This window comes from Xenopus laevis, chromosome 4S, assembly GCF_017654675.1.
Source record: "Xenopus laevis strain J_2021 chromosome 4S, Xenopus_laevis_v10.1, whole genome shotgun sequence".
Lineage (NCBI taxonomy): Eukaryota > Metazoa > Chordata > Amphibia > Anura > Pipidae > Xenopus > Xenopus laevis.
This window is the reverse complement of record NC_054378.1, coordinates 14,365,842-14,382,755: the sequence shown is the minus strand read 5'-3', so window position 1 is coordinate 14,382,755 and position 16,914 is coordinate 14,365,842. Positions and strand designations below refer to the sequence as shown.

Genomic DNA, 16,914 nt, shown 5'->3' with positions numbered 1-16,914 from the left:
CTCTCCCTACTATACCTGCTATCCCACAGTCACACTCCCTTCCCAGAGACTATTATCTACTGTTACTATAGACACCTTTACTCCCTACTATACCTGCTATCCCACAGCCAAAATCCCTTCCCAGAAACTTTTATCCCACTGTTACTATAGGCCCCATCTCTCCCTACTATACCTGTTATCCCACAGTCACACTCCCTTCCCAGAGACTATTATCCCACTGTTACTATATGCACCATCTCTCCCTACTATACCTGCTATGCCACAGTCACACTACCTTCCCAGAGTATTATCCACTGTTACTATACACACCATCTCTCCCTACTATACCTGCTATCCCACAGTCACACTCCCTTCCCAGAGACTATTATCCCACTGTTACTATAGGCACCATCTCTCCCTACTATACCTGCTATCCCACAGTCACACTCCCTTCCCAGAGACTATTATCCACTGTTACTATAGGCACCATCTCTCCCTACTATACCTGCTATCCCACAGTCACACTCCCTTCCCAGAGACTATTATCCCACTGTTACTATAGGCACCATCTCTCCCTACTATACCTGCTACCTGCTCTGACCCAATACTACCTGGAGCTGGGCTGGTCACTCCCTGACCCCAGTGAGACACACGGGAGGCTTTGTTGATGATGCTAATTTTTTTTCATTTTTAATTTTGCTCGACTGAAGCAGGCACAAAGAGGAGAGGAGAGTAAGGAGCATATAAATCTGTGAGAGGGTCTCTGAAAGATATAAAGCTTGCACTAACTATGTTGTCTTCTCCAGAAATCTGGGTGTGTTCTGTACAGGGAACCAATGAACGTTGGGGAAGGGAGCACAGAGGTCGTGAGAGGCTCCCAGGCTGATGGACAATAGGGCTGGCAGAGTGGGCGTCTCTGTAGAAGTCCTTGGTTGGTGGAAGAATAAAAAACCCAGAAGGGCCATCCAGGCGTCATAGTTCTGTCTGGCAGTGAAAGGGTTGGCCAAGAGGAATGCTAATTATAAGCAGATTAGGCAGAAGCGGTACAAGCCTCTACGCTCAATGTGCTGCCCGTTTGGGAACATGATGGGCACTTGTGCCAGCACCATGCTGAGAGTGTTGCTACTTGAGTCTTTGCTCTCTGAGGTTGGGGACACTCTTCCTCCTCGGTATCATGTTGTGGCTTTGCAGAGACAGATGGGCTGAGGTCTGTGCTGGTGGGGCAGTTTCCAGAAATTCTCACTCTTTTAATCCAGATCGCCCTGCGGTTCTTTGCTCTTCCCTATTGGCACAGTCAGCTCCGGATTCCTCTCCCTCAGACCGACCCTACAAAAACTCTGAGCTTCTGCCCCTGTAATAGAGAAAGAAAGCATAAGGGTTAGTCGTCTTGGGATTTGCATTTGCCCCATTATCAATCTCCCCCTGGGTAAAGGAATCCACTCTACCACCAAAACTGAATAGGAATATGTCTCAGCTTTTGGGCTGTTCTCTTTCCCTTGGTCAGGGAGAGACCATGGACGCATTCCCTCAAATGCTTCTTGCACTCTGCCTTGTGCATATCTTTTGCTCCTCAATGGAGTATCGAGTCTCCACTGGGATTTTCTCAAGCCCATTGTATAGAGGGAGCGCTGGATACAGGACAATTGAGAAGCAATATCACTCGTTTATGAACATTGGGCAAATTTTCATCTGGGCGGCAACCAATCACATTTTTTACGTTAAGTTCAACCTGATTTCTTGTTTTTGGGTGGAAAGCAGGGTGCTTGAACTCTGGAAGCCCCAAGAATTACATTACACAACTTTTTCAGGTGGGACCAAGTCTAACCATCCTACCAGACCATGGGGAAGAGAGCAGCCCTAGTGCAGGAAGCAGAAATAACGCCAACGTATTATGGGAATTAAAGTAAGTAGTGGATGAGGCTAAATTAGAGTTAAAAGTTTTGACATCTTGCCAGTAGGTGTCACTGTATCCTTAGTTTGTTTAAATAAAAAAAAACTTTAATATAATAACATGTTGACATCCCCTATTTCTGGGGTAGAATAGTGACTTGCGAGGCTTTATAAGAAAGGACAAGAGGGGAGCTGCTACCACCATTAGACTAAACCTTTGGCCTGCTCAGGTGTAAGACCCCAAGGGTTCATCATAAAAGCCCAAATGAAATACAAAAATATTATTATTAACATGTATTTTTAGAGCGACAACCTATTTTGCAGCGTTGTAAAATAAATGTGTTTATACAAGGAACATACAGGATATAGCGACCAGTAATCGATAGAATAAATAAAGCCCTGTGCATAAGAGCTTACAATTTAAAAGGGGAAGGGATTGAGACACAAGGTGTGGGAGTGGGCAAGGTCAGAAATAAGCATGGTAGGAGGTGCAGTATATGGTATTGCGTTTAGTAGCTAAACTGAATGAGGGTAGGCTTCTCTAAATAACTGTGTTGCAAAAGATCTTTAGAAAGCTGAAAGGTTTCTATTCTATGCGCTATGCTATGGGGATCAGGCAGCCCCCCGCAAGATCATTGTTTATGATATGGGGATCAGCCAGCCCCCCTGCAAAATCTACAGTACATGTGTTACACTGAGGATCAACCAGCCTCCACCGGATCTAATACATGTTATGATATGGGATCAGCCAGCCCCCCGCATAGGGTTGCCACCCGGCCTAGCCGGTAAAAACACCTGCCAAGGTCAGAGCTGGTATTACAAATTTACCGGCAATGTAGAAAAAATCCTTGGCCCGCCCCCAATTCGCTCTGTATTTACCTTTTTTTTTCAGGTTTCTGTCCATAGCGTGTGTTGCTCCACCCCCCCTTTGCGTCACTGTGCATGACTCAGCCCGCTTTTACGCCACAGCCAGTCCCTTTTTGATCCCGCCCCCACCGGCAACATTTTTTATAAAAGATAGCAACCCTACCCCCGCAAGAACTGTGTTTATGTAATGCGGATTAGCCAGCCCCGCAGGATCTACATGCTATGTTTTTGGGATCAGCCAGCCCCCCAGGATCTAGATGCTATGGGGATCAGCCAGCCTCCCGCAAGATCTTTGTTTATGCTATATGGATCAGTCAGACCCTACAAGATTTAGCATACCTCCCAACTGTCCCTTTTTTGGAGGGACAGTCCCTCTTTTGACAGCTCAACCCGCAGTCCCTCATTTGTACTGGAAAGTCCCTCTTTTCTCTGCACTGAACAGCCAGAAAAAGAAACAAAGTTTCTTACTTAATTGGCTTTTAGCAGAGAAAGGGGTGTGGTCCAAAAAATTGCTGCGCTACGTGCGGGAAAAATTTTTTTGTCCCTCTTTTTACTTCCAAAATGTTGGGAGGTATGGATTTAGATCAGTGATCCCCAATCAGTAGCTCGCAGGCACATGTTGCTCACCAACCCCTTGGATGTGGCCTCATAGCAGGTGCTTATTTTTGAATTCCAGTTTTGGTTGCATAAAAACCAAGTGTACTGTCAAAGAGAGCCTCCTGTAGGCTGACAGTCCAAATAGGGGCTACCAATAGCCAATCACAGCCTTTATTTGACACTCCAGGAAGTTTTTGCATGCCTGTGTTGCTCCACAACTCTTTTCATTTTTAAACGTGGCTCATGGGTAAAAAAAGGTTGGGGACCCCTGATCTAGACGCTATGCTATGGGGATCAGCCAGCCCCCCGCAGGATCTACATGATATGGAATCAGCCACAGCGCCGGATTTCAATGTGCGGCGCCCCTAGGCCGCGCGGTCCGACCAGGCGGCCGCGCGGTCCTAGCGCCCACCTCACCTCCCCTTCCCAGCGCGCCGGCGTTTTTTCACTGGCGCAGCTGCTGTAATTGAATGGGGACGCACGCGTCCCCATAGTGCGGCTGGGCGGCATGCCGCCCCTATTTTTTTGCCGCCCTAGGCGCGGGCCTATGCGGCCTTGCCGCAAATCCGGGCCTGATCAGCCAGCCCCTGCAGGATCCATATAATATAAAGACTATACTGTATGACTGGCTTCTTACTCACCCCTCTTCTTGTCTCGTTAATCTTCCATCTGTCTGGTTGTCTCCCAGGTACTTGCCCCTCTCGTGGGAGGTGTACTCTGGGTGTTGGCTGAGAGATGCTGCGTCTGGAACCCAGTCAGTCTTCTGCAACCCTAAAACAGAATTAGGACCCTCGTCCATTGCCCCAGGCACCTCATCATAGGACAAGAGATTTCGGGAGCGGACTGCAAAACAAACAGAAAATACCATCAAGCTGCTTGTGTTGATCAGTGGCACCCATGGGTCTGGTCTCTATAAACAAGGAGCTGTCACTTTCCCAAACCCCAGCAGTCCTTCCATGTCAGTGGGGGAACAATATGTGCAGGGAACAGTCAGCAGAGAAGTATGAGATTTGTTTCTTACTTTGGCTATGGGTATATAGGTCGGGTGTCAGCAGAGGAGCTGATTTCACCGTCTGGGACCCTGAAGAAAATTCTGGAAAGGAGGGGATCAAGGACCCAAAGGCAAGAACAAAACACAGCACCATCACCTGTAGGGAAGAGACAGTACATAGAATGTTACATGTGGGAAATGTTTGGTCTCCATACAGTATGTATCTATATTGTGCCCACCCAAGTGGTCTGAGTCTATAATCACACTAACAGAAGATTTGTCTCCATCTACCTCCTACCCATACAGAATCTATCTTCATCTTACTCGCACACATAATTGGTCTCCATTTGTCTCACCCACACAAACAGGCTTGGTCAGCATCTACAGTATCTCCATGTAGGACTGGTCTTCATCTATCTCACACCAAGACAGGATGGGCCTCCTCCAGTCACAAGCCTGGTCTCCATCAACCTGCACAGAGAACTGTGTCTCTTATGCCCAAAGGTTCTCAATCTCTTGCCCACACATTACTGGTCTCTATCTGTCTCACTCCATGCAGGATTGGTCTAGGTCTCTACCTATATGATACTGGTCACATCTCACCACAAGCTCAAGACAGGCCTCCATCTGTCTCACCACCATACAAGGCAAAGCTGGTTATAACCTTTAAGATCTGCTGATCTGCCAAGGTCCAGTGATTGAACCACATAGGGGCCCCAGAGCACCACATCCCCAGCGTCTTCTATATTGCTGCTCCTTACCTCTGGAGTTCCATCTCTGAATTCCTCCGTAAGGAATGCTCTGTCAATCTCTTCAAGAAAAAATGAAGAGCCTACCTTTTGGAGTACTAGAACATTAGCCTAGTCCAATTTGTGCCTGTATGCTAGTCTCCCATCTACTTAGACAGTAAGCTCTACGGGGCAGGGACCTCCTTCCCACTTTGTCTCTTACCACATAGCACTAAAGCTCTTTGTCCTGATATGTTTATGTGATTTGTCTTCCCTGTGTATACTTTAATATATATAATATATATATATATATATATATATATATATATATATATATATATATTGTACTTTTATGCACTGTACAGCGCTGCGGCTCTTTAACAGATAAAATTATACATACATACATACATACATACATTTGAGAGAATTTTGCAACCTCCCTGGTTCAGACCTGATGACCAATTGAGAATCAGTATGGTAGGCTGTCCTTTTGGTGCCATACATGGACCAATAATCTGCCAGCTGGATCAAGAGAAACCAAGTCATCAGGTATTGACAGCCTCTGTATGACCAATCGGAAGCCAGTGATCTTCTATATATGGCCACCTTTCTGCAATTGTTCTCCATCTACTGTCACTCAAACAGGATTGGTCTCACCTTTGTGACCTATAGGTCTCCTGTATTTCTCAAACTCAGAGAAGATTCTGGTGTCACTGCAAAGCTTCTCTCCACTGGTCTACTCATGCACACAATATCTCATCCCATCATCACCAGTATCTCTCCCACTCACATACCCACATCCCAGGCTGTGCCACACAAACACTCAAGCAAGGGTCTTGGTGGCAGTGCCCCAGTGTGTCGTAGCATTTACCATTAGGCAGGTGCTTGTCTGGGTGGCAGCTAGTTTACATGGCCTGGGCACTTTCCCTGTCACCAGGGCCTGCAACTTCTGTAACTGCTGCAGCAGGGACCTGCGGGTGACATGAAATCGGAATGAGTTAAAGGGGCATATGCTCTGATCACAAAGAATAGAGGGTAAATACAACGCATAGCTGTGCACCCATGGTCGTCTGAGCCTCCTATACTCAACCTGTAGCCTGGCATTAACAATACAGATGGCAGACCCAGTGGTTGATAAGAATTATAGAGGGGACAGGGGTTCCCAAACGACATGCTGGTAATTGGGTACCTGTGATGTAGCTTCTGGCTACATAACTGGAGGTAACGACTGATGTTCCTAAAACAACCAGCAGGAGGCACAGACCCAACCTAGTACATTATGGGTATGGCACAGTTGGCACATTGGCCATGATGCCCGGCCCCTAATGTACCTCAGTGTCATTCTGCAGCCAGGGTTCCCATCTAAAAAGTTCTGTTCATAATTAAGCCCCTTTATCTCTAATCTGCCAGGTATGGATGGATGGACAGATAGATAGATAGCTAGATGATAGATTGATGTTAGATAGACAGACAGACAGACAGATAGCTGATAGATAGCTAAATAGACAGACAGACAAATAGATAGATAATGGGTGGATGGATAGATGGAAAATAGACTTTACAGATATGTTGCATCTTACAATATTAACAGCAGATGGTGCTAGACTACCAATGTTCCTTTAATCTTACTTACTGTATATTACATATATATATATATATATATATATATATATATATATATATATATATATATATATATATATATATATACACACACACTTATTTAGGAAGTCCATTAGGACGTGTGGGTAATATTAATGGACAAAAAAAACAGGTCAGTTTTGGGGTCAAACAGCCTGAAATTCTATTACTCCTCTCAGCGATGTTCTATGTCTCACCTGTTGGCATTCTCCAGGGTTTCTACTTTCTTCCACAGCTCGCTGTTCTGTGATGTGAAGGTTTCCACCCTAGAGGGACAGGCACAACAATTATCCCTAACATTCCAACATTCCAAAGCCACCCTGTGCCCAGGAGCCAATGCAGGTAGCCTCACCAACCTGCCTTTATCTAATCTCACATACTCCTTCCCCTTTCATCATTCTCTGCATTCTCTCCAGACCCCTTTTATATGCAAACAAAACTCTTTCTTCAGTTTGTTCTTTTCTATCCTGCTTCATGTAGATCCTCAGCTCTTCTCCAGAGATCTACCTGACCCCTCCATCCAAGTTATGTCTCTTCTTCCTTGTGCCTCCATCTTTCCTCAACATCTTGTCTGTAGCCGATTCCTATTAGTAAACTAATTACTGAGATTCCAGGCTACAGACTATGACTATGGCTTATTTCTTAAATGGGTGGGAGAGTTGGGTGTAGGTTCAGAAAGTTGTGTTTCCTTCATTTGATGAACTCTGCATCTTGTCCTCCCAAATTAATAACAGTTACCTTATCATAACAACGTCCCACTAAATGACACAGGAGCCCCCTGCCATAACTGGACTCCAAACAGCAAAAGACAAGTAAGGCACAAGAATGAAGAGATAATGGATCTTCTCAAATGTAACACAACTTACTTTTTCTCCAAGCACTCTACATATTCCTTCTTTTTCCTTCGGCTCTCTTGGGCTGAGATCTGCATGAGTAGATAAAGAGTTTTGCATGACAGATAATACCAAGTTAGGACCCTCACCCTTGGGAGCCCCAAATACTTGCCTCCCTTTGCAGTGGGCCATGCCAACAAGTAAAATGGGGCCCCAATGAAGCTAAAAAAGCCCCTAGGGCCCCTAAATGTAAAGCTACCCTTTACTCTATCTTATGGTGCCCAAATATGAATATGCATATTAGGGTATTTGGCCAAATCTTTTGTGGATTTGGTTCATCCCAAGTTTCAAGAATAAAAGATAAGCCCTACTCAATGGCTTGGAATGGCTAAGAAGCCCCAACTGCTACTCACCTTATTCTTGATCTTCCTTCTCACTCTCTTCAGAGCCTTTTCTTCGGTCTTTGTAAGGGGGAGTTTGATGGGAATGGGGTAGCCCTCAGCGACCAGGGTCCTCCTCTCCTCCTCGGTCAACATCAAGGGCCCAGATGTGCCCTGAAGTTTCTACTCACCCAGAAAATGGAAAATACCCATTACAGCTTTTCTTTGTCACCATTCCTTTATTGTACAAGTATATTTAACATAAGGAGAGTACAAAGTGTGACCAGTACAGTCAACGGTACCTCCAGTACCATAACCTGAATCAAAAATAAATCCTGATTGGCTGCTAAAGATTATTGGGCCGAGGCTCATGTGACTAAGCATCAGCAGGTTACTGTGCCCCCCACCATCCATTCCACAGACCCACAGAGACTTACACAAGGAACACTCACATGGGGTGCAGTAAGTAGTGGTGATGAGGATATAGCATGAGAAGAGCGTGGGGCAGGACGGGCTGGGCTTGGGGGCGGAAGAGATCGGGGGCTCTGGGAGCCATCACTGTCACTGCTGTGGCTACTTGGTGGGGTAAGAGGCATCATCCCTAAAACATCTAGAAAAGAAAACATAAAACACGCATTAGAATTCAAGAAGCAAGGGGCAACCCACAGATCTGGCATTTTTAAGGTAGCACTCACCTTTATGTGGCACAAATAGACATAAGACAGGTATAGGGATCATGATAAAAGGACAAGTCTAATCAAATTGACTATTTCCTAGGCTGGAAAGTGCACCAGGGGTTCTATCCTTTGAGCATCGCAATCACAGCCCACGTCTGTGCAGAGCATTGGCCCAGAGTCTAACATAAGAAATTATATTCGATGCGGGGGATGGTACACATTAACAAATTGAATTTGAGTTGACTTGTCCTTTAAAAAAAGAAAGAACTCCTGAAATAAAGCAGAGATAGGAACAGTAGTAACAATGGGAGGAATCCTGTAATAGAGCAAAGATAGTTACAGGGGGAGGGATATTTCTGGAGTGATTATACTGGCACAGCTGGGGTTTATATGCTGTTTATCCAGTTTCTGTAGCAATTATACTAGAATTTCATTTTCTGTAGTAACTGCCCTGGCATGCCTTGGGTTAATATGCTCATTATCTATTTTCTGTAGTGATTATACTGGCACGTCTGCATTTTGTTTTTGGTAGAATGGATGTAGTATTTAGGTGTGTGACCAAAGTGGACATGGTTTGAAATGTTCATTTTCTGTAGTAATTCCACTGGCATGCCTTGGGTTTATATGCTCCTTATCTATTTTCTTTAGTGATTATGCTGGCACGTTTGTTTTACGTTTTGGTAAAATGGGCGTGACCAAAGTGGACATAGTTTGAAATGTTTACCGCATGGCAGGATAATAGGGGCCCGCAAGTTGGATCATTGCCCAGGGCCCACCAAGGCCTTTAAACAGTTACGATGAAAGGGGTCCTGTAACAGAGCTAGTTATAAACAGTTACAGGGGGAGTTACAGTGGGAAGGGCCTGTAATAAGCAGTGATAGTGGCAGGCAGTTACAGTAGAAGTACAAGCAGTTACAGGTAGGAGGAATCCTGTAGCAGACAGGGATAGCTACAAGGCAAATATACAGTAAGACTTATAGAATTGAAAGCTTCTGACCCACCTGCTGGCACATTTATGAAGCTATGTGGCATCCCTGGTTCAGCTTTTATGTGTGATATCGGTGTCCTGGGCACATTCTGCAACACAGCAAAACAATGTAGGGTAAATGACAGGGATTATATACAGTCCTATGCGCAGGTCTTAAACAGACCAACTGCAACTTAAAACTATGGGAGAATTCAATGGCCACATGCCCCCTGGCTTGCTCACGAGACGGCTAGCAATGTGGCTGGCACCCACACGCTGAACATACGCAGTTTCCTAATGACTGCAATAAAGTCAATATGATAGTGATTGCTGGGAGTCTCTCTGGGTGGGGGGGGTATCCCTCCTGCACCGGTTACTGCCTGCCCTGCAGCCCTACTATAAATATAGAATAAACATGTCACAGCATTTAGCACATTCCTGCAAGTCTAGGAACATGGACCTCAGTGCTTTTAATGTGTTAAAGGGCCAAAGGCAAACATTGCGTGGAGGGTGCTCAGAGCACTTGCGTCCCTGGCAATGGTTAGTATGGTTACTGTTACCAAGTTAGCAGTCACCCACCTCCTCGTCTTGGGGGCCCATGGATCCCTGGGCGTGTTCTAGTGCGGTGCTGCAGTGCGCAGCGTTGATTTGTGCAGTTAGACCGTGTTCCTGTTTGACCAACAGGGAGCAGATCTCGTGTTCCAGGGCCCAGACTCCACTGCTAGGGGGCTCTGAGGGGTGATAAGAGATATAGTTATGGAGCACTTTTGCTATTTCTATTAACACTGGTATTAGTATTATGAATGTGTAGTGGGAACTCCACAACCAGGCAGTGACCACACAGAATACTAAAAGCTCAAGTTACTGATACAGGGAGTATCTTCTGACACTTGACTGCTCAGTTCTATCACTCAGGTCAAATGGACTGATGGAACTGAGCAGAGAAGCATCAGGAGACCCTTCCTGTATCATTAACTTTATGATATCCATATATATATACCTTGGCTGGTAGCTACGGTAACATGGACCCTAGCAATGAGGTAGATGCTAAATAATTCATAACCTCCAAAACCAAAAAGACTCTAAGAATATTCCTTTATGCATCATACTCTCTGACCAACCCCAGTAAACAAAACTCTCTTGATCTTACCATGCTTGCAACAACTTCAGACCCTAACGTCCATGCTCTCCCTTCCTCTCCAACCTACAGACCCTCATATCCATACTACCCTCATATCCTTCTACTCCAACCTACAGACCCTCTCATCCATGCTCTCTCTCTTCCACTCAAACCCTCAGGTCTTTGCTCTCCCTTCCACTCCAACTTCATCACAATCTAAAAGTACTGCTCTCTCTTCTTAACCTGCCCAACATCACTTGAAAGGTAATTTATGACCACAAACACAGTTGCGCTAAAATAGAATTTGCATTACGAAAACTGGCGCCTCAAAGTTGGCAATAGCTCCAAGGCTCCTGCACCAGCTAGCAAAAACAAATGCAGCTGACTTTTGCCTAAAAAATTGGGTACAGGCATTAAATAGAACTTCATTCTTCAGCATTCCTTTGTAGCCTTCAGATCTCACTTATCTGCTGTGCAGACTCATGGAGCACCATGCTCTCAATCAGTACATAGCAATGCACCCAGTTCTGACTCACCCTGCTCTACTAGTCATCAGATCACTGCTCTTAAGGAGGACACATTGACTCAATATGATCTCCCAGCTCTGCAAACATCTGTCAAATTCACTAACCAGTCTGACTTTCTTCATCTTCCTCCTTTATGGTGAGCGCAGGACTCTGTGGGGCTGAGTCTCCACTCAGTGAGTAGCTGTGTTCAGCTTGGATAGGTGGTGATGGGCTCTCCACATCCATGTCGAGTAGGGAGTCTCGATCGAGTAAGGGCGGGTCATCGAAAAAACTGTTAAATAGCTCATTGGAGAAGTCATCAAGAGCTTCTGAAAAGTGCTACATGGGAAAAGGAGAGAAGCGTGAATAAAGATACACTGTAGGGAAATACTCCGTATCACTCATGTATTATAAGAGATAATGTACCCCCTACTGTAAATAATAAGGATATTAGAAGTCACTGAGGAGTTCTGTGACCATATAAAGACACAAGGCTGCAGGCTGAGTTATACAGGGAACTCTGAGTATCACTCTTGTATTATAAGGGATAATGTACCTCCTACTGTAAATGATAAGGATATTAGAAGTCACTGAGGAGTTCTGTGACCATATAAAGGCACAAGGCTGCAGGCTGAGTTATACAGGGAACTCTGAGTATCACTCATGTATTATAAGGGACATGTACCCCCTATTGTAAATGATAAGGATATTAGAAGTCACTGAGGAGTTCTGTGACCATATAAAGACACAAGGCTGCAGGCTGAGTTATACTCTGAGTATCACTCATGTATTATAAGGAATAATGTACCCCCTACTGGAAATGATAAGGATATTAGAAGGCTGCAGGCTGAGGGATTGGCATTCCAGCAAGACTATGCCATGGGTTCCATTATAATTATAAATTATTTATATATAATACACTGATTCTACAACATACTAGGATGCAAGGATATATTTTAGAGTTTTTATCTTGCTCTTTATGTATTAGGTGCCAAGCTTATTCCGGTTATCTGGAAATCTGTTATCCAGAAAGCTCCAAATTACAGGAAGTGCATCTCCCATTGACTTCATTTTAAGATAATAAATTATATATATATTTGTATAGTGAACAGACATACATACCCCCCTCACTGGTGTCTACTAAAAACATCTCATGTGAATACATTAAACAGGCCAAGAATGTGAACTAAACACTCTTATTTTGCTAATATATTGCATTTTAGTATATTAACTACTTGGCCGGTCATATTCTTCTCCCCAGCAGTGAATTAACCCCAGGGATGCCACTGAGTTCTCCCACGCTGCGCTCCTTTACAGTCGTCTCTATACATAAAATAAACCCATCTCTGCGGAAGGTACAGAAGTTAATATTTCCCATGAATGAACCTTGAGGCTTTTATGACACCATCTGTTCCCTCAATAAAAACACCTCCTCTGCCTTTGGACTATAGAGAGAGAATGTCCAGAATGGTCAGCAAGTGGTTAATGCTGCCTGCTCCTAAAGCCAGCATGAGATCAGGAAGCTGGATTGGCTGGTTACTGGCGGCTCTGAGCCAATGGGAGAGGAGTATGCAAAAACAGTGAAAGTTAGTGGAGCCTTATGTCTGGCCACAGAGCTCAGGAGTGCAGGGTTAGAATGGAGCAGTCGCTGTTAGTGAGTCAGAGATGCAGTGCAGGGTTTCTACATACAGAACATGGCACAGTCATGTGAAACAACTCCCAGTCCCTCAAATACAGGGGATTCCCAGGGCCGGATTTACATAGCGGGCACCCCTAAGCCCACTGCCATTCGTCACCCCCTCCACCGTTTATTTGGGAAAATTTTTGTCTATGGGACCGGAGCAATGGGTATTGGCGCATTGGAGATTTAAAAAACTACTATATCTCCTGTGCATCCCCAGTGTTTCTGAAAAAAAAATTGGGTGTGGTTGAGCAGCATGCCACCCTCCTAAAATCCTGCCACCCTAGGCCCGGGCCTTGGTGGCCTTTCCATAAATCCGGGCCTGGGGATTCCCTTGTACTAAGCACAATTCAGCAGGAACAGCCTCCTTACTTTGCTCATAGTCTGTACAGAGAGAGCCCATAAAACTATGACAGCATAGGTATTCCTCTGTACTAAGCACAATTCAGCAGGAACAGCCCCTAAGTTTGCGCGCAGTCTGTACAGAGATCCCATAAAACTATGGCAGCATAGGTATTCCCCCTGTACTAAGCACAATTCAGCAAGAACAGCCCCCTAAATTTGCTCATAGCCTGTACAGAGATCCCATAAAACTATGGCTGCATAGGTATTCCCCTGTACTAAGCACAATTCAGCAGGAACAGCCCCTAAGTTTGCGCGCAGTCTGTACAGAGATCCCATAAAACTATGGCAGCATAGGTATTCCCCCTGTACTAAGCACAATTCAGCAGGAATATCTGGGGGTACATAGTGCTCAGCTAAGCAGAAAACTGCAACCGACAAGGCGAGAATACAAAGTGCAAAGAAATATTAACAGTGGTTGCTGAATATATATATATATATATTCATCATGACTGATTTTAAGGCATCGAGAAGGGGACAAAGGACCACGGTATAACATTATTCACCAGCCCGGCACTGCCACAATTTACTGGGTAAATAGAGAAAACCAATTGGCTGGTTATATAGAGAAGACCAACAGTTATACGTTAAATTAAATGCATAGGAACGATGGAGTAAAATATCATAATTACATATATGTTAGTCCCAATGTGATGTCCCTTAGAGGAAGTACCCCCTGTACTACATTCACAATGTCAATCACAAACAAAGTCTTTTTGCACTTATTTCATTAGAAATGAGTCCCAGTGTGTTATAGTGATATTTGTTCAGCTCCTTTAGGATAACTCTCCAGACTAAGTGGCCAGTTTATTGGCCTGTGTATGGGACACCTGGAAGCACATGCCCAGCCTTAGGAGCAGTGGCAAGTGGACAGGGCTGACTAATTGGTCCTAAAGGGTCAGTATGGATGCTTTAAAATGATGTCTCATTTTGGTGCTACCGGCCCTTTAAAGAGACGCAGATACTGAAACACAGATATGAAATTCCTGCCAGGGATAAAATGCTCAGCGTTAAACTGTCATTTTGTGGATCATGTGGCTCGCAACTACCCAGAGCTAATTTCTGAGGGCAGGATATGTGGAACTGGTTCAGTGATTTGTGATAATTAAGATTCTAGACCTTGCCCACAACCTGTAATCTGGGATTAATTCCTTGTTAGCACCTGCCCACAACCTGTAATCTGGTATTAATTCCTTGTTAGCACCTGCCCACAACCTGTAATATGGGATTAATTCCTTGTTAGCACCTGCCCACAACCTGTAATCTGGGATTCATTCCTTGTTAGCACCTGCCCACAACCTGTAATCTGGAATTTATTCCTTGTTAGCACCTGCCCACAACCTGTAATCTGGGATTCATTCCTTGTTAGCACCTGCCCACAACCTGTAATCTGGGATTAATTCCTTGTTAGCACCTGCCCACAACCTGTAATCTGGGATTCATTCCTTGTTAGCACCTGCCCACAACCTGAAATGTCGCTGATTCCTCACCTGTACCAACACAGCATCTTTAACAATGGGATATTCCTTCCATTCAAACTGCCCATAACATTCAAATATTACATATTACATCTGCAAATATTACCTCATTGGCACCAACACAGCACATTGTCAATAACCTTTACTTTGTGATTAATCCCTCACTACTGACCTGCCTAGAACCTTTACTTTGTGGTTAATTCTTCACTAGAACCTGCATATAACTGTTATATGCGATTAATCCCTCACTAGAACCCGCGTAGAACCTTTACTTTGTGATTAATCATTCAGTAGAACCTGCCTAGAACTTTTACTTTCTGATTAATCCCTCACTAGAACCTGCATAGAACATTTACTTTGTGGTGCATTTCTCACTAGAATCTGCATAGAACCAGTATCAGCGATCAATCCCTCACTAGAACCTGCCCAGAACCTTTACTTTGTGATAAATCCCTCACTAGAAGTTCTCTAGAACATTTCTAGAACCTTCACTTTGTGATTAATATTTCAGTAGAACCTGCCCATAACCTTTATCTGTGATTAATCCCTAACTAGAACCTGCCTAGAACTTTTATCTGTGACTAATTCCTCACTAAAACCTTTTTTGAATCCTGAAACTTTAATTCATTTCTCACCCTAATCACCTTCCTAAAACACATATTTATGATTAATCCCTCACTCGCACCTGACAGAACCTTTAATCTGTGTGATTGTAGTCACTTCTTCAACCCCTTCCTAGAACCTTTAATGTATAATAAATAGAGATGTCGCGAACTGTTCGCCGGCGAACTTGTTCGCGCGAACATCGGGTGTTCGCGCTCGCCGGAAGTTCGCGAACGTCGCGCGACGTTCGCCATTTTGGGTTCGCCATTGTTGGCGCTTTTTTTTGCCCTCTCACCCCAGACCAGCAGGTACATGGCAGCCAATCAGGAAGCTCTCCCCTGGACCACTCCCCTTCCCTATAAAAACCGAAGCCCTGCAGCGTTTGCTGGCTAGTAATCGTTTTGATACTGCTCTGTTATTGGAGGGACAGAAGTCTGCAGGGGTTTGAGGGACATTTAAGCTTAGGTAGCTTTGCTGGCTAGTAATCTACCTTCTACTGCAGTGCTCTGTATGTAGCTGCAGTGGGCAGCTGTCCTGCTTCTGATCTCATCTGCTGACTGCTGCAATAACAGTAGTCCTTGTAAGGACTGCTTTTATTTATTTTTTTGTTGTTTTACTACTACTACTACTACTACTATAAGAGCCCAGTGCTATTAGTCTAGCAGTGTTGGGGAGTGGGACTGGTGTGCTAATCTGCTGCTCCTAGTAGTTCAGCAGCACCAACTTTAATTTTTTTTTTTAATATTCATTTTTTTTTTATTTTACTTTTTTTTATTTTACTACCGCTGTAGTAGTGTATAAGTTGACCTTTTAGGCATTATTTGCCCTGTAGGCATTTTTTGCCCAGTGTGTTATTCAACCAACTGCCATCTAGCTGTGTGACCTTGTTCACATTCTGTCTAAATATCCATAATATTACCGTCTCCAGAAAAACACCGGAGTGACTTTTTTCAAGCAGCCATAATATATTTTACGTAATCCGTATCCATCGCTGTAGTAGTGTATACGTTGACCTTGTAGGCATTATTTGCACAGTGTTTTCTTCAAACCGCCATCTAGCTGTGTGAGCTTGTTCACATTTTGTCTAAATATTGATAATATTATCGTCTCTAGAAAAACCACTTGAGTTACTTTTTTTCAAGCAGCATTCATATATTTTACGTAATCCGTATCCACCGCTGTAGTAGTGTATACGTTGACCTTGTAGGCATTGTTTGCCCAGTTTTTTTGGCCGCAGCCACTGAAGCACAGAGGCCAGAAAAAATATGCCATATAAATTCTGAAAATAGTCATTTTTGCCATACGTTGACTCAACGTATATGGCAAAAAATTACTATTTTCAGCATTTATATGGCATATTTTTTCTGGCAACTGTGCTTCAGTGGCTGCGACCAAAAAAACTGGGCAAACAATGCCTACAAGGTCAACGTATGGCAAAAAATGACTATTTTCAGCATTTATATGGCATATTTTTTCTGGCAACTGTGCTTCAGTGGCGGCAACCAAAAAACTGGGCAAACAATGTCTACAAGGTCAACGTATGGCGAAAAATTACTATTTTCAGCATTTATATG

At 44.2% G+C, this 16,914-nt stretch overlaps 1 protein-coding gene across 2 annotated transcripts in view; it reads right to left on the bottom strand.

Moving 5' to 3' along the window:
• Positions 1-639: 639 nt before the first annotated feature.
• LOC108715242 (cyclic AMP-responsive element-binding protein 3-like protein 1) overlaps positions 640-16,914 on the bottom strand; it is a 35,058-nt gene continuing 18,783 nt past the window's right edge. The window contains exons 2-12 of one of the 2 annotated variants that reach the window (XM_018260215.2): positions 11,302-11,515; positions 10,130-10,281; positions 9,585-9,660; positions 8,344-8,516; positions 7,940-8,089; positions 7,560-7,618; positions 6,891-6,959; positions 5,924-6,023; positions 4,355-4,481; positions 3,975-4,176; positions 640-1,330 (exon numbers count right to left, since the gene is read on the bottom strand). In XM_018260215.2, the coding sequence (XP_018115704.1) occupies positions 1,306-1,330; positions 3,975-4,176; positions 4,355-4,481; positions 5,924-6,023; positions 6,891-6,959; positions 7,560-7,618; positions 7,940-8,089; positions 8,344-8,516; positions 9,585-9,660; positions 10,130-10,281; positions 11,302-11,515 (1,347 nt within the window). In that variant the 3' untranslated portion in view covers positions 640-1,305. The remainder of the gene's footprint in view (positions 1,331-3,974; positions 4,177-4,354; positions 4,482-5,923; positions 6,024-6,890; positions 6,960-7,559; positions 7,619-7,939; positions 8,090-8,343; positions 8,517-9,584; positions 9,661-10,129; positions 10,282-11,301; positions 11,516-16,914) is intronic. The other variant, XM_018260216.2, reaches the window with a different exon arrangement.